Source organism: Dermacentor albipictus, chromosome 8, assembly GCF_038994185.2.
Source record: "Dermacentor albipictus isolate Rhodes 1998 colony chromosome 8, USDA_Dalb.pri_finalv2, whole genome shotgun sequence".
NCBI classification, from domain to species: Eukaryota; Metazoa; Arthropoda; class Arachnida; order Ixodida; family Ixodidae; genus Dermacentor; species Dermacentor albipictus.
In genome coordinates, this window is record NC_091828.1 from 23,392,056 (window position 1) to 23,416,369 (window position 24,314).

Genomic DNA, 24,314 nt, shown 5'->3' on the forward strand with positions numbered 1-24,314 from the left:
ACATCATTGGCAAGGAAAACCAACGCAGTCAATTCACTTAATTCCGCAAGAATATTTTAGCTAGAAATGTCGCAGCACATGATCATATTAGAAATTTGAACGTTATGGTCATACAAATCTAGTTCCTTTTTGCTACTTTTCAAAATTGGCATTTAAATCAAAATAACAGCATTGAAGTAATTTCTTACGTACACTTACGCTTAGGTACTCACACTTACGTATACTTACACGTACACTTAGTACACTTCTTAAGCACACTTTGAGTACACGTTGAGCACGCTAAACTCAAGCATGGCAGGCCGCGCAGCGCCTCTGTGACGTAATGGGAAGGGGTAAAATGAAGATTGACCATACCATGTGATGAAGAAGTTGGTCTTGCCCCTGCTGCTGCAGTGACTGTGCGTCCAATGGAGAGCTGCACTAATGGCCAATTTTCATCATCTTGTTGGAAATTACAAGCACGACGGTAGCTCCATTTTACTTCACAATTTTACACCACAGTTTAATTTAGCGAATAATCGTGCTTCTCGAAGACAGGCGCGCTATCAGGTAAATCGAAGGACTAAGCGAAAGTTCTGGGTTCGGTCCCCACCAGCTTCAAGTTGCTTTTTCATAGACTTTCATTTTCAATATTTATCGTTTCTTTGTTTCATTTACTAAGCGCAAGTAAGTTCCGCTATGTTGTCCTTGCTGTCAGTGTATTTTTGCCTCGCTGGATATGACTAATAAAAATCGGGCGCCTAGGTTCATCCCTTTCTTTATCGGTTATTAAAGAACGAGGGTCTCGAATCCGGCAACATTGCTGTCTTTAGGTGGCATGCGTGGGTTTATTGACCAGTCGCCTTCACCCAAAAATCTCACGTTCTCGTGACGCCAGCGGCAGACAGGACGTTTCACGTCCGCCGCGAACGTCTGTGAGTGGTGCCCAATTCGTACCCTCTCTTTGGTCGTTCGTTCCACCAAAAAAATTGGCGGCAGGAAACTGGAGGGTTGGTGGCATTGGCTCTCCGTAATTGGGGCCAATCCACTCTGTGATGGCGAAATGCCAGCGAAGCTGATGTTGTGCTCCCAAATTCTCCCCATTCTATGGTGTGAACGTGGTTGGACGGACAAGCCAAACGAGTGCACCAAACAAAACATGTTTTACGGGGGCACAGTTCAAAGGAAGGCACAAAACAAAACAGGTTGGTTTTCCAATTTGTGACTAGCCATGGAGATATTCGCCATGGAGATATTAGCCATGGAGATATTAACTGAATGGTTCGCCTTAACAAAATTACGCGCAAAGAAGTACATCCCCTACTGTGCATAGACGATGCTCTGGAATGTTTGCAAGGTGCTGAGTTCTTTTCATTTTACGATTTTCGGTCTGGATGTTGGCAAATCCTCATGTCAGAGGCTGACAGCTCGAAAACCACCTTCGTCGCACCGGACGAATTATACGAATGTAATGTCATGCCATTCGGCCTATGTAACGCGCCCGCTACTTTCCAGCGTATGATGGGCAGCATCTTGCGCGGTCTCAAGTGGCAAACATGTTTGTTCTACCAAGGTGATGTCGTTGTCTTCTGACCTGATTTGTCGACTCACCTCCAACGGCTAAGAGAGGTATTAAGCTGCCTTCCTAAGGCTGTTCTGCAGGTTAACATCAAAAATGCTTCTTTGCTGCCAGTAAGGTTACCATCTTAGGCCACTTCGTATCCAAAGAAGGCTTGCTTCCGGATCCTGCAAAAGTCCGTGCAGTTGCGGAGTTCCACAAACCCACCAACCTGAAGACACTACGCACGTTCATCGGCGTCTGCTCCTATTTTCGCCGCTTTGTGAAGAACTTCGCTATGATCATCGCCCTTTGAACGAACTGCGGGCTGGAGACAACGCCCTACTCGCCTTGTAGAAAGCATGCGATGGCGCATTCACGACCCTTCGCCATCTGCTCACCTCTCCTCCTATTTTGCCACATTTGAAGCCCACTGCCCCAACTTAGTTTCATACCGATGCTAGTGCAGTGGGCCTTCGGTTGGTTCTTGCCCAACGCAAACGTGGTCTTGAGAAATACGTCATTGCTTATGCTAGCCGAGCGCTGGCAAAGTAGGAACTACACTACTCTGTTACAGAAAAGGAGTGTTTAGCCATACTCTGGGCCTTTACTTAATTTCGACCTTACTTATACGGCCGCCAATTTGATGTAGTAACGCGCCACCATGCGCTTGAAAGACCCCTCTGGCCGCTTCGCACGATGGGCGCTTCGTTTGCAAGAGTAGAACATCCGGGTCATGTATCACTCTGGACGCAAGTATATCGATGCCGACGGTCTCTCCTGCTCGCCCATTTCACCTGACGCGCACAGTCTTTGCCCACTCAACTTTCTGCAGTCAGCACTCGCGCTATCGAGAACATGAGTTCTGAGCAGAGCAAAGACCCGTGGATTTCTTTGCGTTTGGAGTTTGTCGGTGATCCTGTGAGTGTTACAGCATCTAGGACGCTACGGTGGCAGGCGCATCACTTTGTTGTTCGCGACCAACTCCTCTACCGTCGCAACTATCTCCCCAAGGGTCCACGATGACTCCTCGTAATACCGCTTCATTTTCGGGCTGATTTATGCGCATCGTTTCACACTGATCCCCAATGTGCTAATGGTGGCATGATAAAGACCACCATTCGCCTTAGGCTCCGGTATGACTGGCCTGGAATATACAACTTCGCTGTCAAGTATGTCCACTGCTGCCTCGACTACCAGCGCCAAAAGTCGGTCCCTACTTCCACTGCCGCACCTTTGCAGCCGCTTCCTTGTCCGTCCCATCCTTTTCATCGCGTGGGAATCGACCTTTACTGTCCACTTCCTTGTACCGGGGCTGGCAACCGCTGGATTATCGTTGCAGTTGGTCATCTCACAGGCTATGCAGAAACCGCTGCACTTCCATCTCCCACTGCCCAAGATGTTGGATCATTCGTACTGCGGCATTTGTTCTTCCTCACGGAACCCCTCGGGAACTTCGTAGTGATCTAGGCCACGCTTTATATCTGTAGTCCCGACGTCGCTTCTGAGGGAATGTCACATCATCCACAGGACCACTAGCGCATACTATCCGCAAACGAACGGATTGACAGAGCGTTTCAACCGTACTCTTGGCGACACGCTCGCCATGAACGTCGCGTCCGACCATCCTAACTGGGATGCTGTGCTTCCGTTCGTCTCGTTCGCCTATAATACTGCCACTGAAGCCGCCAGTGGTTTTTCCCCGTTTTTCTTACTGTACGGCCGCGGAACATCCTGCACCATCGATACCATTCTAGCCTACCAGCCTGATTCATCAGAATGTGTTCCTGTCTCTCAATCTGCGCAGCAATGCAGACAACTCGCGCCCTGTCTTTCCACCGCTGATCGGACACACCAGAAGCTTCGTCGTCCTGGCTCTGATCCTACAAGCTTCCCTTCTGATACATTGGCTTGGCTGTGGCCTGCATCTTAAGCTCTTGGCCTTTCTTCTAAGCTGCTTCGACGATATCATGGACCTTACCGTGTCATTGCACAATCATCCCCCGTGAACTATGTCGTCGAGCCTGGGTAGCCGTCTCGTGATCAGCGCCGTCGCGGTCACGAAACTGTTCCCATAGATCGGCTCAAGCCCTTCTAAGAACCCTCTATGCTACCTTATGCTTAAATCACCAGGATGGCCCCTATTTCTCCAGGGGGCAAATGTAACGAAGAAGAAGCGCCGGTTAGCCCGGCACTTTTCCAGCGCATGAAATGTAATGAAAAATTGCCGATACGTCAGGCGCATCACCAGCGCTTTACGCAAGGGGCAGGTTATGACTGCTCGAAGAGTTTTGAATACCACACCGAGATGGACTTTTCACTCCTTGGGCACCCTGCCAATAAACACATTGGCAGTTCTTTCTTTTCTTCACTGCCTACGTCGAGGTGCACACTCATCATGCGTGGGACGTGTCACAGATAGACTTGCGGATGATGGACGGACGATACACGGAGAAACAAGAAAAAACCAGATTTATGTGACGCTTGAAAACATCTCACAGTTTGGCAGCGGTGCGCAAACGGAAAGCACGTCGCTAACTCCGTCTGGTCTTTGCAGCATCAAACGTCTACATTTCGTCACACGTGCCTGAGCTCCTTCGGACTACACTGCGCAACCACTCCTGCCTGGACTCAGCGGATTTCCTGCAGTACCTGGGCCGCAATCGGCGTCCAATCGGCACCCAACAGCTGTTTTTCTACGAGCATATAAACAGTGACACTCCTGGATCTGCAACAGTTTGGTAGCGGTGCGCAAACGGAAAGCACGTCGCTGATTCCCTCTGCCCTTTGCAGGTGAGCGATTTGAACAGACTTTTATTAGTGCATAGTTTGTTGCACTGTAGCGCACTGCTGCCAAACTTGAAAACTTGAATCATTTGCGCATTTGCTTTTCTGTCATTCCTGTGCCATGTCGAAAGAAAAAGAAATCATGAAGGCTTTAAAAGATTTCAAATGTGAGATGAGGACCGAGTTGCGTTCCGTCAAGGATAGCCTGAAGTTCTGTAGCGACACTTGTGACGAGACGAAAGTTATCACCTCTGATATAAAGGCGCTAAGAAAGGAGATTAGCGATCTTGTAAGCTGTAATGAAAATCTTCGATCTGAAAACAAACGCTTGGCCCAAAATGTGGAAGAACTTGAACAATACAGCCGCGTAGACAACCTAGAAATCAAAGGTGTGAAGTCACATATTGAACCCAGAGAAGTAATTGAGAAACTTGGCGAGGCCATCAATGAAGAAGTTTCGATCGCCGACTTAGACACGTGTCACAAACTTCCCATCAGTAGTAAAGGCGAAACCAACATTTTGGTCCGCTTTGTCCGCCGAGATAAGCGCCATGCATTTCTTTCTAAGGCTAGAAAGCACACGCTATCTAACAGGAACCTTGGTCTCAGTGATGGCGGGCGCATCTATGTCAACGAACACTTGACTTACGGCAACAAACAACTGCTGGGAGCAACCATTCCCCGTAAGAAAGAAGTTGGTTGGAAATTTGTATGGACGAACGGAGGCAAAATCTTTGCACGCAGGGATAAAACTTCTGACACAATAAAAATTTCTGCACGATCTGACCTGAGTAAAATGACCCATTAGGCATCTACATCTTTGTCAGCTGGTGACTAGCCAGTCAATATCATGGATTGCCCGCCCCACTGTATTCATTGTGATGCTTCTTGCTTTAACAATAAGTTTACTCCTCTCACAGAAATGTTCTCTGCTATGCATATTAATGTCCGCAGTATGAAGAACAAATGCGATGGTCTAGATATGTATCTTGGATCAATAAACCGACCGCTTGATGTGCTTTTGTTTACTGAAACATGGCTTAAAACGCACGATGATCATCTTCCATTCATATATTACTAGCATCATGGCCTCCTTCGTTCGAATATGAGAGGTGGTGGTCTTGCCGTGTATGTAAAAAGTTGTTATCCACAGTGTGTGTTAGACGGAATTTCTGTAACAAATTCCAATGTTGAGTGTTTAGCCGCATCACTGTCTAGTCTTATTGTAGCTGTTGTATACAGATCCGCAGGGAACAAACTACCTTTTTTCAGATTTTTCGAAAACTTACTCTCGAACCTCGCCAATTCCCTGTTGCCTTTTCTAATAATGGGTGATATTAATATTAACCTCATGCACGATGATCACAGTACGCGAGAATTTAATAGTCTTATTGCATCTTATGGTTGTTTAAATACTATAAACAAGCCTACCAGAATCAGCGTTGCTACAGCTTGCCTGCTGGATGTTTGTGTTACAAATATGGTATCTCCAGAAACGGAGTCTGGCCTGTTATCTTGTGAAATCAGTGACCATATCCCGATTTTTTGTTTTCTTCCTGTGAAACGCATTAAGACAGTATCTAAAAATGCCACGAGGGTAACTAGGGTAATTTCCGATGAAAATCTCACCAAATGTATGACTCTTATTCAGAATATATGTTAGGAGAACGTATACAGCATATCTGAAGTCAACGTGGCGTATACTGCTTTTCTTGCCAAGTTCATTGAATGTTATAATGCTGCATTTCCTGCAATTGAGGTAAAACACAATTTCCGAAAATCTAGAAAGCCATGGGTTGATAAAGTGTTATATAAGAGGATACGTATTAAAAATAAAATGTATCATGACTTTGTACGTACTCGCGATGCAGCCCTTTTTAGAGAATTCAAAAAAATTGGGAATAAACCAAATAAAGACCTCAAGTTTGCAAAAACAGCTTACTATACAAAATGGTTCTCCAGAATATATAATGATCGCAAGAAAGTTTGGGGGGAGATAAATGAACTAATAAACAAGCACAAGTGCAGGGACCACTCGGAAATCGCTGCATCTAATTCCGAAGCTAGCGGAACTCAATTAGCTAACACCATAAACCATTTCTTCATTCAAGCTGGCAAGCCTACATTAGATCAAGCTCTGTCTAATGCTCCCGCATGCAACCTCATTATCCCTTTACCTAGCTCTATCTCGTTGCTGCCTGTGATCCCACAAGAAGTAGCTACCTACATTGGGAAAATAAAAAATAATGACTCAGCACGCCATGATGGCATCAAAGCGATACCATTGAAGTATGTGTCTGCATTAATATGAGAGGTTCTAGCATATATGATAAATTTGATGTTCACAAGTGGTACGTTCCCAGATGAATTGAAGATTGCTCGTGTTTGTCCGATACATAAAGGAGGAAATCGAAATGAAATCACAAACTATCGTCCCATCTCCGTGTTATGAGTGTTATCGAACGTATTTGAAGCAGCCATTAATAATAGATTAGAAAAGTTCTTTAGCGTACATAAAATTATTAACCCTTCTCAGTATGGTTTTTTGAAAAATAAATCTGAGCAAGCATTACTCGCCGTTAAAGAAAAGATCATTGACAACATTGAATCAAGAGCATACAATCTCGGTCTGTTCTTAGACCTCCGGAAAGATTTTGACTGCGTACAGCATGAAATTCTTTTGAGTAAGCTGAACAGTTACGGTATACGCGGAATAGCTCTAAACCTGCTGAAAAGTTACTTAAATAACAGGATACAATACGTTAAATGGAATAATTTTGTTTCGGACCGTTTGCGCATTACCCAAGGGGTTCCGCAGGGGTCTATATTAGGTCCACTTTTGTTTTTATTGTATATAAATGACATCTGTAACATACCTGATTCTCCAGATTTGGTTATGGATGCTGATGATACAAATATTTTTTTCACTTCTCGTACTCTGCCGGAATTAGAAACTATCGTGAACGCTTAATTGGTAAAATTATACGCTTGGATGCAGGCGAATATGTTTAGTTTAAACTTGTCAAAAACGAGGAACATAATTTTCAGATCCACTAATGCCTCTGTTCATTACACACTTAACCTAATATACGCCAACACAAAACTGCAACAGGTAACAACTCAGAAATTTCTTGGTGTCTGGTTTAATGAGCACTTATCATGGAACACGCATACTTCAATACTTATTACGGACCTTAATAAAACTGTAGGTTGTCTTTACCGGATCAGCGATCTCTTGCCCGTTTCCCTGAAGGTGTCCACATACTATGCCCTATTTTTTTCCAGATTGTCCTATTGTGCACTGGCCTGGGGCACTACAACAATAAGTAATTTACAGAAGTTATTGCTTTTGCAAAAGAAGGCATTGCGGGCTATTGAGGGTTACCATGGTAGGCCCGAAAACCTACCAACATTACCACTCTATCATAAGAATAATTTACTTAAAGCAAACCATGTTTACATATATCGCCTGTTACACTACATCCATCGTAATCGTTTGTATTCCATTGCTCCAAACCGCCCTCCTTCTAAATATCCCCTTCGGCAACACAGAAACTTCGTCCCTAAAACGAGGACAAATTACGGCAAACAAAAGCTCGATTACCAAATTAAAGTTGTTCTCAATAACACATCTTTAAGCGTCATGTTTGATCTCCCTAAGAACAAATTTAAAAAAAGACATAAAAAAGTTACTAATTAGCACTGACTCAATATAACTTCAGTTTTTTGCTTAGCGGAGCATCTCTTGTTTTCATATCAAGTTGTTTATGTGTGTGTTTTCTTTATCGACCTCATGCCATGTTTATACACTGCCTTTGATTTATGGTTCACTGTCTTTGTATTAAACGTAATATTTTTCATGGTAATATTGTCGTTTCATGAAATGTAGTTTGTACTATCATAGTGCAGTTTGTACTACCATACTATGATGCAATGTATTTGATGCAATGTTGTTTTGATGCAATGTATTTTTCACTATCATACTATGTTAATATTTATTTCTGTGTTGCTCACTGCTGTATCGGCTGTTTTGGGGAACTGTGACCTCGTCAGGCTTTACCGCCTTTTGTCGCAGTTCCCTCTTTCATCTTTGAAGGAAAAAATAAACCTCAACTTCAACTTACACTAAAACACATAGAGAAGTAACGAAAGCTTCCCATTCAGCTACCACAGCTCTGTAAACACTTCTTTCTCAGCTTCCAAAGTTGACACAACACTTAACAATTGAACTGAAACCTCACTCTTCACGACTTCCCATAAGCCGGAGTTTCCTCCTTCAATGCTCGAAGCCTGACCTCAAAACCAAATAACAATATGCAGCACGCCGAGCACGTGGCCCAAAAATTCTAGCAACGGGTGGCGGCGCCGAAAAATTCAGTTGGCACCACAACGCGCGCTAAGTTGCTTCACACTCCCGCTTGTCTTCAAAGAGCTCGAGCCTTCACTCAGCCTCTGACCCCACACGCACTCCATCGTCTAGGTCGCCGGGAGAAGAGGGCCTGGGCCATGCTCTGCAACGCGCTCGCGGGTGCTCGGGCCTTCGAGTTTGTTCGCGAAAGTTATCGTCTTTCTGTTTCCCAGCGGGCTTCGCTGAAAGCGTCCGACGTTACCCGTAGCAGCCTTACAGGTTGCTTCTAGTGTCAACGCTGGCGAACATTTCAGTGAGAAGAGGAGGAGCGACGCCGATTATTCACGGAATATGCAGCCGTCACTTGTCGAGTAGGATGTTTTAATGACCACGTTGGTCGCGGATGTCGATCACGCACTCAATTGTTGTGCCGCGGTGGTTGCTGTTACGACAGTTTGCGCCAGCTTTCAATGCGGTGGCAATTGCTTTGGGGCCCTATTACATTTTAAAACTATTCCAATCTCCTGACTTCAAAATTAACCACCGACGCCGAGCATCAGGCGGTGACCCGCAATCAGTGCATGAGCGATCGGCAGACAGCCATCTTCCATTCCTTTTCAAACATGGCAGTCTTCCACTATTTAGAAAAAAAAGTCAGTTTTATTCGGCATAATAATGGCCGTATAACGTAAAACTATTCCAATATGTTTTTATTCCAATCTCCTGACGTCAAACTTGCGTAACCACCGACGCCAGCATCGAACGGTCATCCGCAGGGTTGTCTGAACAAACCAATGAAATGCTCGCCTCGTTCATGGGAGGTCACTTTTGTTTGCTTGAAAAACGAATAGCATTGCCTGAACTGAGCTGCTTGTCTTATCTAATTGGCTCACAAGAGGCGAGCAGCATGTTCAAGTGGAGAGGGATTCGATGGGGCCGAGCCACAGCACTGAAGGCCGATAACCGGATGAAGAGGGTGATGCCGGCGTCTGCGATTGGTCCACTTTCTGTTACTTAGCTTGCGGTGGCTCGTGGACAATCGCGGCGGCATGCAATGGCAGCTTAAGTAAGACGCTAAAACGAATCCTCAGCAAAGAAGAGTTGGCAGAACGAGGTCGTAAACTTCGTTCTGCCAACACACTTCTCGAAAACGTTACAAGGCCATGCAAAAAGTTTTATTACACGCAAATAAGCCCATGCTCTCTGGGAGGGGTGAATAGCCAGTGCCGGAGCGATCGGGGGCAGCCATCTTCCCCCGCCGATTGTGCATAGCACCTCATGTTGTGTCCAGAACGCCAACACGGGACAACGCCTACTTGGGGTAACGGGTTCTCAAGCGCTCGATGCAGTGCCCCAAGCATTTAAAGACCTATCACCACCGAGCGGCTTGGAGAGTAGTCACCCGGCGCACCAATTACCAATTCTGTGCGCAGATCGTAGTGTGAGTGGTGCGCCAACTATTCCAGTATTGCGCTTCGTCTTCACACCCTTTCTTTTTCTCAGTTGATGGTTTTGCTCCTCTCCCTAAAATAACATGCAAGAAAGCGCAACAAGGGAGAGGGTCACAAACGCATCGGAATCGTACCTCATGCAAAGCCCCAGAGCCCAGAACAATGGGCACAATAAAATTGATAATAAACATGCAGCACCAGCAAACTAACGCGGCCAGGTGATTGACCTATACTGGGTGGCCCGTCCGATGCTTCCAATAGCGTACGTCCTTTGGAAAGACCGACAACGTAGTAATTGTGGGTCATACGTCAACGAAACTTATCAACGTGTTGTTTTCACTCGTGTACATTTGTCGAGCAAATGCTTGCTCAGAAAGGGGTTCTCAAGACGCTCAATTGGCCATGGTCAATAATGGGCACGTTCATGCGTTCTCCGCTGATGAAACGCCTGGCTCGCTCACTTCAGGAGCCAGCGGGGGACGCTGGCCTCTTAGATGACGCTGTAAAACGACCACACGCGATGGACGTGGCGAAGCACCAACATCGACACTTCTTGAGGTCAGCTTTGTGCACTAATGGGCGCTAATCACGTCGTCATGCGCTACTAGTCTGCTGCGTGCCACAGGCTCGCATGTACATCTGGTTACCAGTAATCGCTTTTGTCGTACTTGATCCCGCCTGAAAACCCGCCGTCGCCGCTACAGCCACTCGCCACTGAGAACCAATTCTGTTATTGTGTTTCCCATGTCAAGCAAGGATCACCTACCACATACCGCTTACCGTGAACTGCTCTTTCGTTGCAGCCGTTCCCTTCGGCGGAACCAAAGGGCGGGAAAAGGTGAATACAAACTCCCAGAGCTAAAACTTGCGTTTTTCTGGCGGCAGGCTTTAAGAAGGTAGTTATTTTAATTACTGTATTTAGTAAATAAATTTCTTGTTTCTTTTAGGAAATTGTGTCCGCTCCGGCACATCATTTATCTGTACAGATGTGATTAAAGTGCATTTTGTAGGCTTATTTTAAGAGTTGAAAAAAGGACGTGCTATATATAAACTCCTGGAACTGTCCATGTCTCTGGCACGCTACATCTCATAATTTACATATTACTCTGAGCTTCTCCGCATTTAGCAGATTCAGACTTCCATACTAAGGAACCACATTCAGCTGGAAGTGAGCACGGAGGTCAGGTATAGTAGTGAATTTTAATAAAGGACCAATCAGACATCCACCCTTTCGTAGCAATTGCTACAAAGGAAACCCCCACGGGTTCCTCGAAAGAAAAGCCTCAGAGTTGAAGACGAATTCGTCCTCCAGGACGAATTTTTTTCAACTCTGAGGCTTTTGCTATTGCTATGAACGGGTGGATATCTGATTTGCCCTTTAATATTTACTTCTCTCTACCTTGCGGCTTTCCGCAGAATTACTACGTCAGTAGTGAATCTTGCGTTGGCTTTCCTGTTACCCTATAGCCCTGAACCTGTCTGTGTGTCGGTTTCTTTGGCCTTCTGTTTTAGCTGTTATCATTCATGGTACAGCAACTCATCGCAATTTTTTGTCAATAATTTTCCGCCTGATGGCAAAAAAAGCGCTTCATGAATGCTTGTCATTCAAGGTAAAAGGAAGACGGGGCTCCACCCTTATCTACATTCGTTCAGCTGTTGTATCCTCTGACGCCGCATATATGACCGCATTGACAAAATATAAATGAGAGTGAGCAAGCAGTTGGTGCGCCATAATATAAAAATATTCCAACCTGTTTCTTTTGCAATCTTCTGATGTCACATCTACATAACCACCGGCGCAAACATCGGGCGGCGACCCGCAGGGTTCTCTGAATAGCCCAATCAAACGCTCTCTTCATTTATAGGATGTCATTTTGTTGCCTACATTGGGCAGTTTTACTCATCTAATTGGCTGAAAAGAAGTGAGGAGCATGCTCCAGTGGAGAAGAGGGGTTCGATGGGGCCGAGACAGCGCATTGAAAATAGATAACCGGATGAGGATGGTGGTACGGGCGTCCGCCATTGGTCCGCTTCCCCTTACATAGCTTGCGGTGGCGTCGAAAACCACCGCGGCGTGAAACGGAACGTCGAGAATTCCACTAGAATGGATGCTAAACAAATAGCAGTTGGCTGAGCGATGTCGTATACGTGCCGAAAGGGCTCGATAACGCTACACTGCCACGCAAGAAGTTTTATTGTACGCATAGGCCCATGCTCTCCGGCAGGTGCGAGTAGCCCGTGCATGAACGACCGGCGGGCAGCTGTCTTCTATTCCTTTCGGAACGGCGCAGTCAGCGGCTAACCAGGAAAAAAAAATCAGTTTTGTTCTGCAGATTAGGGCATCTTTAACGCGTACACGTCACTTTTACGTGGTGAGCTCTCGCGGTTTTGTGACTTCGCCTGACAGACAGGCGAAGCAGGCGCAGCCCGAAATCTGTTGACTAATAGCCGACGGCAAATGGCGAATAGCGCTAAATTTTAACTAATCATTTTTCTTTTCTTAGGTCTGTTCATGCATAATCAGTCTGCACACGTCATATCACATGGTGAGCTATCACGCTTTTCTTGACGTAGCGTGACCGACAGCTGAAGTGGGGTTGTCCCGAAAATGTTTGACCGATCCAAGGGTTGATTGCAGAAGTTGAATAGAAACGTTTAGAATAGGGGTGCTATAACGTAAAGCTACTCCAAACTTTTGCCTTCCAATTATGCAATCAGCCCTCCGCGATTGGTGACGTCTCAAAAACCATGATAGCGCCAGATCTGATACGACGCGTGAAGACTGATTATGCATGATTGGACCGACCAAATGAAAAATATATATTTCTCATCCAACACCTTTTCGCAATTACCCCACGGCAATTGGTCAAATGTTTCCAGGCTGCACCCACTTCACCTGCCGGTCACGCGACGTCACAAAGCCACTAAAGCTGACCGCGTCAAAGTTACGTGTATTTATTAAAGATGCAATACTATACCGAACAAAACTGATTTTTTTCTGAATAGCCGCAAGCTGCCCCGTTCCGAAAGGAATAAAAAATGGCTGCTGCCGATCGCTCAGGCACTGTCTACTCCAACCTGCCGGAGTGGATTGGTTTATTTGTGTAAAATAAATCTTTCTGCGTGGGGGTGTAACGTTTTCGAGCACTTTAAGCACGTTTACGACCCCGTTCTACCAAGTCCTCTTTGCTGAGGATCCGTGTTAGTGGCATTCTTAACCTTCTGTTGCACGCCACTACAATTTTCAACCAGCCACCGCAAGCTGACTAAGGGAAAGCGGACCAAACATAGACGCCGGAACCACCCTCTTCATCCGGTTATGTATTTGGAGTGCAGTGGCTGGGCCCCAACTAAACTCTCTCTACTTGAGCGTGCTCCTCGCCTCCTGGCAGCCAAATGCAGGTGAAAAATGGCTCAATCTCGGCAGTGTTATTCGTTTTGAAAGCAAAAAAAGTGACCTCTGATAAACTAAAAGGACGTATGACTGGGCTAGTGACGCAAGGCTGCGGGTCCCTCTCCGGTGCTTGTTCGGCGCTTACGCAGATTTGACGTCAGGAGATTCAAATAAACACACATTGGAATAGTTTTACCTTAGTGGGTCCCAGCTTTTTGTTATAGCGGCTCAAGTGCACAAATGGCTGCTACTGTAAACAATGAAAAACGCGCTTAACATATACTAACCTTTTTTTTTCATAAAAAAACTAAGCATAATTCTTTCCCTTCTAATATATTGTCACGTGGTGGTGACGTTGAATAACACAGTAGCAATACTGTGAATGACAAATCTAACCTTTATTGGGCGAACCTGTGCCCACAAAACAGGCTACACTTATAGCACAACAAAAGCGGCGAACACGCTCGGCGATCGTCGGAAAACTGATCAGCGGGTCAAGCGCGTCGGCTTTTATAGATCAGTCGTCGAATGTTCCAGATTAACTGATGGGACCCGCGTGTCTTCCACAAAGTTCTACACCATTCGTGTCACGCGATGAAATCTGATAACACAAGGTTCGGCGACAACAGACACGCGGATAGAAGCGTCGATAACTTTCCAGAAACGTCGGATACATGCAGGCGCGTCCCTCGCTCTGCGATTACAGTTGTTAAGCGGCGAAACGTGGTTGCCCGATAAAGATAAGTACACGTGTCATTACCCCCCTCTTAAAAAGCATCGACCCGATGCTGCAAACAAACGAAAGTAACAAAGAAGAGCACTCGTAGCAAAGAAAACAAACTAAGGAAGTTCATCAGCGTCCGTAAAATGGTTTAAGGCGCACCACGTGGACCACTTCAGATCGTGCGCGGTGCCGCTGTGAGTGCGAAATGCCGTCTGGCACGACCTCAGAGTCTAGTGCGCCAATACGTCGGATATACGCCAATACACGGTCGCCGGGCTGGTACTCGACGAAACGTCGTCGGAGGTTGTAGTGTCGGCTGTCGGTACGCTGCTGGGTCTTGATCCGCAGGCGGGCGAGCTGTCGGGCTTCTTCGGCGCGCTGGAGATAGGTAGCGACGTCAAGATTCTCCTCGTCAGTGACGTGCGGCAGCATGGCGTCGAGCGTCATCGTCGGGTTCCTGCCGTAAACCAACTTGAATGGCGTGATCTGTGTTGTTTCTTGCACCGCCGTGTTGTAGGCGAAGGTGACATACGGCAGGACCGCGTCCCACGTCTTGTGCTCGATGTCGACGTACATTGCTAGCATGTCGGCGAGGGTCTTGTTCAGGTGCTCCGTGAGACCATTCGTCTGCGGATGGTAGGCAGTTGTCCTCCTGTGGCTTGTCTGGCTGTACTGCAGAATGGCTTGGGTGAGCTCTGCTGTAAAAGCCGTTCCTCTGTCGGTGATGAGGACTTCTGGGGCACCATGTCGCAGCAGGATGTTTTCGACGAAAAATTTCGCCACTTCGGCTGCGCTGCCTTTCGGTAGAGCTTTGGTTTCAGCAAAGCGGGTGAGATACTCCGTCGCCACGATGATCCAATTATTCCTGGATGTTGACATCGGAAACGGCCCCAACAAATCCATCCCAATCTGCTGGAATGGTCGACGAGGAGGTTCGATCGGCTGTAGTAATCCTGCTGGCCTTGTCGGTGGTGTCTTGCGTCATTGACAGTCTCTGCATGTCTTGACGTAACGGGCGACGTCGGCGGTCAGACGCGGCCAGTAATACTTTTCCTGTATCCTCGACAGCGTCCGGGAGAATCCGAGGTGCCCAGCGGTTGGATCGTCGTGTAGGGCGTGCAGGATTTCTGGACGGAGCGCTGATGGCACCACAAGAAGGTAGCTGGCATGGACTGGTGAGAAGTTCTTCTTCACGAGCAGGTTGTTTCGTAGCGTGAACGAAGACAACCCGCGCTTAAATGCCCTAGGGTCAACGTCGGTGTTCCCTTTCAAATACTCGACGAGGCCTTTTAGCTCCGGGTCTGCTCGTTGCTGTTTAGTGAAGTCTTCCGCGCTTATTATCCCAAGGAAGGCGTCGTCGTCCACGTGGTCTTGCGGCGGGGGATCGATTGGGGCGCGTGATAAGCAGTCGGCGTCGGAGTGTTTTCTTCCGGACTTGTATATTACCGTTACGTCATATTCTTGTAGTCTGAGGATTCACCGCGCCAGCCGTCCTGAAGGGTCCTTTAAGTTAGTTAGCCAACACAACGCGTGGTGGTCGCTGACGACTTTGAATGGCCTGCCATAGAGGTAAGGGCGAAATTTAGCTGCAGCCCAAATGATGGCGAGGCATTCCTTTTCAGTCGTAGAATAATTGCTTTCCGCTTTTGACAGCGACCGGCTAGCATATGATATCACCCGTTCAAGTCCTTCTTTCCTCTAGACTAGGACGGCACCGAGGCCTAGGCTACTGGCGTCAGTGTGGATTTCAGTATCGGCGTCCTCGTCGAAGTGTGCAAGTACCGGCGGCGACTGCATGCGTCATTTGAGTTCTTGAAATGCGTCGGCCTGCGGCGTTTCCCAATTGAACTCGACATCAGATTTCGTTAGATGTGTTAGCGGCTCCGCGATGCGCGAAAAGTCCTTGACAAAGCGCCTATAGTAGGCACACATGCCAAGGAATCTGCGCACTGCCTTCTTGTCGATTGGCTGCGGGAACTTTGCGATGGCAGCTGTCTTCTGCGGGTCGGGGCGTACTCCAGATTTGCTGATGACATGGCCTAGGAATAGAAGCTCATCGTAAGCGAAGCGACACTTTTCCGGCTTCAGGGTGAGCCCTGATGACTTGATGGCCTCTAATACTGTCGCAAGCCGTTTAAGGTGATCGTCGAAATTTCCGGCGAAGACGACGACGTCATCCAAGTAAACAAGACAGGTCTGCCACTTCAATCCTGCTAAAACCGTGTCCATCACGCGCTGGAACGTTGCAGGCGCCGAGCACAGTCCAAATGGCATAACCTTGAATTCATATAGGCCGTCTGGCGTGATGAAGGCGGTCTTTTCGCGATCCCTTTCGTCGACTTCTATTTGCCAGTAGCCAGACTTGAGGTCCATCGATGAGAAGTATTTAGCATTGCAGAGCCGATCTAATGCGTCGTCTATCCGTGGGAGGGGGTATACGTCTTTCTTCGTGATTTTGTTCAGTCGACGATAATCGACGCAGAAACGTAGGGTTCCGTCCTTTTTCTTCACTAAAACAACTGGAGACGCCCACGAGGTTTTTGACGGCTGGATGATGTCGTCGCGCAGCATTTCGTCGACTGTTGTCTTATAGCCTCGCGTTCTCGCGTCGAAACTCGGTAAGGGCTCTGGCGTAGTGGTCGAGCGCTCTCTCCGGTGATTATGCGATGGTTTGCGACTGGTGTTTGTCGAATCCTTGATGACGTCGAAAAGCAGTCTTTGTATCGTCGAAGCAGACTTCTGAGCTGTTGCTGCTTAATCACGGGGAGACTTGGATTTATGTTGAAGTCTGGCTCGGGAACTGCGGTCGTCGGGGTAGATGCAACAGAATCCGAGAGGACAAAGGCATCGCTGGTTTCATGTATTTCCGCAATGAATGCGATCGTCGTGCCCTTGTTGATGTGCTTGAACTCCTGGCGGAAGTTTGTCAGCAACACTCTCGTGTTTCCTCCGTGCAATCGAGCGATCCCTCTTGCGACGCAAATTTCGCGGTCGAGTAGTAGACGTTGGTCGCCTTCAATGACGCCTTCTACGTCAGAGGGTGTTTCGGTGCCGACCGAAATAACGATGCTGGAGCGAGGCGGAATGCTCACTTGATCTTCGAGCACACTCAAGGCGTGGTGGCTACAAGGGCGCTCCGATGGTATCGCTTGATCTTCCGACAGCGTTATTGACTGCAACTTCAGGTCGATGATGGCGCCGTGTTGGTTCAGGAAGTCCATGCCTCGAATGACGTCTCGTGAACACTGTTGCAGGATAACGAAGGTTACAGGGTAAGTCCGGTCATGAATGGTAATTCTTGCCGTGCAGATTCCAGTCGGCGTAATGAGGTGTCCTCCAGCGGTTCGAATTTGAGGGCCTTCCCATGCAGTCTTAACCTTCTTCAACTGGGCGGCGATGTGTCCACTCATGACGGAGTAATCAGCCCCTTTGTCGACTAAGGCGGTAGCTGCGTAGCCGTCGAGTAGTACGTCGAGGTCGGTGGTTCTATGTCTGGCGTTGCAGTTGGGTCTTGGCGTCGGATCACGGCTGCGTCGTGTTAAGCTGAAGCTGGAACGTCGCGTCGTCAGGTTGTCTTTCGTCGTCGTATTCTTTACTTCCAGACTTCGTCGGGACGGCGGCGTGTCGTTATATCGTCGAGGTAGTTTCTTCGGCGTCTTCGTCGGCGGCGGAGGATCTTCGTCAGTTCGACGAACAGCAACCGCACCTCCATCGATTGCTGCTTTTAGTTTTCCGGATATGGGCTCGCTGACCGGCCCCGAGCTGGGCCAGTGTATGGTCGGCGCTGCGGCGACAGGTAGCGGCCTGATGACGGCGAACGGGATGGTCGTCGAAGGCTCCATTGAGTAGCGGCGAGGTAGTCGGCGATGTCACGTGGGCGCTCTCCAAGCTGTGGACGCGGCGCGTTGACGGCGAAACCTCGCAGTCCCATTTCCCGATATGGACATCGTCGGTAGACGTGACCCGCTTCCCCGCAGTGGTAGCAGAGCGGGCGGTGGTCAGGAGCGCGCCAAACGTCGGTCTTCCTCGGGTAGGTGCGCTGGGCGACGGGTGGGCGCGTTGGCGGCGGCGGCGGCGGACGACGGAATTACGTCGTTGCAGGACCCTGGCGTGGTCGCGGAGGGGGACCTTGACGGCGTACGACGGCGGCGTAGGTCATCGCTTCGGGCTGTGGTTGCGGTAATTGGGGTTGCACCTCCGGGACTCCAAGCGACCGCTGAACCTCATCTTTGACGATGTCGGCGATCGAAGCCACTTGGGGCTGCGACGAAGGCAGGACCTTGCGCAGTTCTTCGCGCACAATGGCCCTGATGGTCTCCTGAAGGTCGCCGGAATGCAGTCCTTGGATGGCGTACTGTGGCGTGAGCCCCTGGCGGTTATATTGCCGGGTGCGCATCTCCAGAGTTTTCTCGATCGTCGGTGCCTGTGCAGAAAACTCAGCTACGGTGGCAGCGAATAAGTCCTGCGAAAAGTTCTTGCTTGACGCCCCGCATCAGGAACCGGACTTTTTTCTCCTCTGACATTTCCGGGTCGGCGTGCCGGAAAAGACGGGCCATCTCCTCCGTGAAGATCGCGATCGTCTCGTTTGGCAGCTGCACTCTGGTTTCTAGTAGTGCTTGGGCTCGCTCTTTTCGTACGACGCTTGTGAACGTTTGTAAGAAGCCGCTTCGGAACACGTCCCATGTCGTTAAAGTGGCTTCTCGATTCTCGAACCAGGTCCTGGCGGCGTCTTCCAGTGCGAAATAGACATGCCGAAGCTTGTCTTGGCTGTCCCAACTGTTAAACGTAGCGACCCTCTCATACGTCTCGAGCCAGGTTTCCGGGTCCTCGAATGTTGATCCGCGGAACGTCGGAGGGTCCCTGGGCTGCTGCAGCACGATGGGGGACGCTGGGGCTGCCATTGGGGTTGCCTTGTCCACAATCTTTTTGGTCTTCTCAGGTAGAAGTCCGTGCTCCGGGGGCAGTCCTTGCAGTCGGCGGCTAGCACGCTGGTCTTGGGCGACGTTGGTTTTGTCGTCGGGCTTCGGGCTAGGATCGCCGCTTTGCGGGGGCGTTCGGTACATGAACGCGCAAGCACCTCCACCAGATGTCACGTGGTGGTGACGTTGAATAACACAGTAGCAATACGGTGAACGACAAATCGAACCTTTATTGGGCGAACCTGTGCCCACAAAACAGGCTACACTTATAGCACAATGATAGCGGCGAACACGCTCGGCGATCGTCGAAAAACTGATCAGCGGGTCAAGCGCGTCGGCTTTTGTAGATCAGTCGTCGAATGTTCCAGATTAACTGATGGGACCCGCGTGTCTTCCACAAAGTTCTACACCATTCGTGTCACGCGATGAAATCTGATAACACAAGGTTCGGCGACAACAGACACGCGGATAGAAGCGTCGATAACTTTCCAGAAACGTCGGATACATGCAGGCGCGTCCCTCGCTCTGCGATTACAGTTGTTAAGCGGCGAAACGTGGTTGCCCGATAAAGATAAGTACACGTGTCATTATTGTGTACGGTTAAGGGCAGTCAGCAGTTAGCAGTCATCAGCAGGATTATTTCGCATATATGGCACAAGTATGGTTCTGTTTTTTTCTTTAATGTTATTTCTTCACGTTTCTGTCACGCTGTTTGCCCAGCGCGGATGAATTTGTCACATATTACTTCATAATCTCATCAGTAGCGGAATGCGCACATAGGCGTTACAGTGTAATAAGTCTGATATGGCAGACTAGCCATTATGGCAAAGTAGAGCACGTTTACAGAGGAGTGGGCAACATAACCGCTAATGAATACCACAGAACAAAAGCGCTTATTTTTAGATTAGCAGGTGTTTCATCCGGATCACGGGGTGTGATGGCACGACTTCGCTGAGGAGAGGTGAGCGTGACACCATGACGAGAGTGGAGAAATAGCTGCCACGAAAGGTGCAAAAGACAATCGTGAGCTGAGCCAGCAAGAAAGCGCAAAATGAGAGCAGAACATCAAACAATAATCAAGGCTCACTATTCGCGCAACATGACTGTTTTTCCTAGCAATTGCCTGTTTAAAAAAACATACTGGCATATGATTTACTTTCATAGTGTAAAAAAATTTCGCAGTGTTTTACCTCATACCAATATTACCGACAAACTCTTCACTTCATAAAACACTTACTGTTTGAAAGTTGGAGAAAACCTTATTTGCTTAAAAATTTAGGACCACCCGCCGTGGTGGCTTGGCGGCTGGGGCGTTGCCTTACTAAGCACGAGGTTGCGGGATCAAATCCTGTGCACGGCGGCTGAGTTTTGATGGAGGCGAAATGCAAAAACTCCCCTGTGCCGCTTATTGTGTCCACGTAAAAGAATTCCAGGTGGTCAAAATGACTGCGGGGAACCAAACTCAGGTCACCATTCTGACCCGAAAAACACCAGAATTGTTTTTTTTTTACAGTCTCTAACATTATTTTGATGGTCAATTACAAATACAATTCTCTTGTTTGTTTGTCAGTCTTTTTTAGAGTTGTAGACGTGGCTTTGTTCCTTCACTTTCGCCAACCGCTTGGCCAATGGAGAACCTCATTCGATCGCACCTCCAAATGCTGGAACACCATCCGGAAAAGTTTGCAGGAAGCTGCGAAGAATTGAGCGGCAACAGCACAACTGAAAACTTCCACGAAAGTCAAATGGTAGGCTAACGCAAATAAAGCTTGCTAGCGGGTCGTATGAATAAATGCTGAAATATATTTCCTTGTCGTATCTCCTACACACAGGTAAGTCAAGATGATCACTTCAGTGATGTCTCAAAATTTTGGCTCACACGCAATCTTTTGAGTGTAGTCTGAATCGACTTGTTTCAAAACAAATACGGTCTAAATACTTAGGATGTCCACCTCCTATGGGAATAACAAACTAATTGATTGATTCGGCCCTGAAGGACAGTTAATGAAAACATCCGTCCTTGCATTGACTTGTAGACCAATGCATTGAGTATTTTCAAGAGTGTTTTAAATTTTGTGTTTAGATGTCGTCGTAAGTATCATCATCAACATCTGTTTATGTTCTCTACAGGAGGAACGCCTCTCACCGCTATTTGCAATTACGACTGTTTTGGACCAATTGACCCAATCTTCTGTCTGAGAAGTGTTAATGTGTATCTAACCATAATGAGTATGCCATGTCAAACTACCTTGCCCATATCCCACCACCCTGCACGCTCATTTTCGGATTTACGTGCTATCGTTTGTATTCTTACTCGTCCCATTCTTTAGCCCTGTTTAGGCTGCGATATGTACCAGCTAACCTGCGTCCACGGTGTATCTGAATGCTCCAAGAATAAAGTTTTTCGTAGATCAAGTAATAGCAGACTAGATATACATGAGATTGGGACCTCATCAAAACGAGTGATGAATATATGCTCGCATGCACAAAAAGAAAACGCGAGTCTTAATGTGCATATGCGTCCCTTGCTTTTTTTCTTTAAGACAACAATGCAAGCACCCATACAACATGGCATTGTGCACTCTCCGTACAAGCAGTTCGGGCCAGTGCAGTTGTCATTTGTTGATTTCCTCACTGAAAAACTACGACCCCATGGAAACAGGATTGCACTGGTAAGGCTCTCCGCATTTATAAAAGAAAGGTTGTTCTTGTTTACAGAAAACGAAGCTGTCGGTTCGCGAGGTTGCGTTTGAGTGCAAAATCAAAGGTACCACTTGGAATGCTAAAAGACAAATACCGGAATTTATAAAGGAAAACCAAAGATAAACAATATCTCAGTGCATGCTGATGCGATGCCCTTTCAGAAATCCATTTCGTTTATTTTGCGGCTGTGAAAGGCCAGGATTTTTTCTGATTTGCCACCAAAATACCAGCGCAACTACAACAGAGTGATTTATCTGGGTTCCTCACTGGGTAATCCACAAGGAGCGGGCAGAGCACGACATGGAGGTACGGGGACGAGTGCAAGGTTACAAGTGCTGGTATTCGTCGTGGTACGCATGCAGGATTTATACATGCATACAATAGATATGAGGAAAGTGTTCACTCGAAAGCAGCGCAGCTATTAAATGCCCTTGCAGGGTGTCTCATACCACTATTACACGGTCACTTTCAACAGCCGTGGAGTTGAACGGCAATTGAAACTGAAACAGCCTTTCAACTCAATAGCAGTCCACATAGTCCGATAGCACTTCGTAAAATTATTTCGCCAAAGAATCAAACACACGCTGAGCCCTAGAAGATAAAATAATCATCCTACGCTGCCTCTAGCGTGTTCAGTACAGACGCATCACTTGGTCTGCTCAAAATTGGCGCACAGCTGCACGTGATTTTTGGTTCTTAATATGACATTTAGACTAATGATCACCGCCTTCAGACCACACAAGGCTCTATGAGGGCAATATTGAAGTTCACTCAGAACGAGTACGTAGCTAACAAAAAGACGGTCCAGAGTACTGTTTCGCAGGTGGGATATTTACCTACTTAACACAAATGAAAGAAGAAGGACATAGCAACCAATCCACAAAGCTGTTTCTGCCGGCCACTTGACTTAAACAGCTGCGTGTTCATAAGCGGGGGATTGAAATCGTCTGCGGCTACAAATTTGCCGTTGTCTAGCCTATGCTGTGCAAAGTATCTAAGAAAGCCACATATATAAGCATCGCCTGGAGGACAATATACCTGTTACACCAAATGCCACATCTAGTACGCGATTCGTTATTTTACACAATAGGGCTCAGTTGGGCTCTGTAGTAGGATGATCAGCCTGGAGAAAGAAGTTGATGTCCTTCATAATAAAAATCTTCATGACACCCCCTGAACTCGAAGGAGGCTTGTGGGCTAGTACGGGTCCGTTCTTTCGAAGCTTTCGAGCCTTTTTTGGTCATCTAGTGGTGCAAATACGATATCATCAGATCCATGAAGACGGGAGGATTCAGTGGATACCTGATTTTAAGGTGGGCTACCCTATTTTGGACTTTATTGAAGCTTTCGTGCTCACGCCACGCTGGCCGAGAGCTAGCGTATGTTAGACCTAGCGCGGCATGCAGCAATGTACGTTGAAGGGGAAATGCTCCTGGCGGAGGACATTACTGATGACTTGGGATGGCAGACAGTGTCCAGTCGAAAATCTAGAGTTACGACGAGGCCTCGATTGGGTGACGGCGGTTCACAAAGCGAGATCCCTGAAAGACGTGGCGCAGGTGAACGATGCGTAGGCCCGGCAATCAAGAATCGCATTGTGAAGGCGTCACGCATGCCACCGATGCGACAGGAACACATCAAAATAGTCATTCGCACACGGGATGAACTGAATTTGGAGAAAGTTAGCCCTGCAGAGGTGGACAAGGCAATCCTCAGTATGGATCAGGTTAGGGAATATGTTAGTTGCCCTAACTTCATGCAGAGTATCTTGGTGACTAGTACGCCAGAAAGGAACGAAGCAGAACGATATGTGAGGCTCAGGTCAATCAGAGTGGCAGATAAAGATATTGAAGTTAGTGCGTACGAGACGGCCCCACACACTACGTGTAGAGGGGTCATTCGCAATGTCGACATTATGGATGGCGCAGCGACACTTGAGTGGAACATCTTTAACGATCGCAATCCGCAGGCTAAGGCGGTCAAACGAATCAAGAACACGGAATCAGTTATCATGTTTTCGACGCGTTAAAAGTGCCCAAGTTTAGCAGACATGGGCCAAACCTGGTCCGGTGTTTCCAGTATCGAAAGCAGCTGGAAGTATGTTATGCATGGGACAAGCTTGTACATCGGGCGGATGTCTCCGGCACCCGATTGTTTTGAATGCCGAGGTTGTGGGGCTCGGAATCCTAAAGAGGATCCAAACTCTCTGCCTTGTTGCAAGCTTTGTGGTGGGCGACACCTCAGTGCGGATAAACAATGGAGACAACAATATCAGCTTCGCTACGTCATGTGTGGGCGACGACAGTAGAGAGCCAGGGCGGAGCTAATGGTGGAACGGAAGGCAGCTGAGAGGGCGCAGCTAGTGAGCGCCCGCCAACGCTCTAAGGGATGCTAGCGCTCTAGGTGCCGTTCCAGGCCGAGGTAGCGGCTATCGTCTGGGACTCCAACAAC

General features: G+C 47.8%; 1 protein-coding gene across 1 annotated transcript in view; it reads left to right on the forward strand.

Annotated features, from left to right (window-relative positions):
• The first annotated feature begins 4,102 nt into the window (after positions 1–4,102).
• Positions 4,103–24,314, forward strand: part of LOC135907763 (uncharacterized) — a 331,017-nt gene continuing 310,805 nt past the window's right edge. Inside the window, exons 1-3 of the mRNA XM_070523168.1 lie at positions 4,103–4,330; positions 20,731–20,908; positions 21,704–21,832. Of these exons, the coding sequence (XP_070379269.1) occupies positions 20,789–20,908; positions 21,704–21,832 (249 nt within the window). The 5' untranslated portion in view covers positions 4,103–4,330; positions 20,731–20,788. The remainder of the gene's footprint in view (positions 4,331–20,730; positions 20,909–21,703; positions 21,833–24,314) is intronic.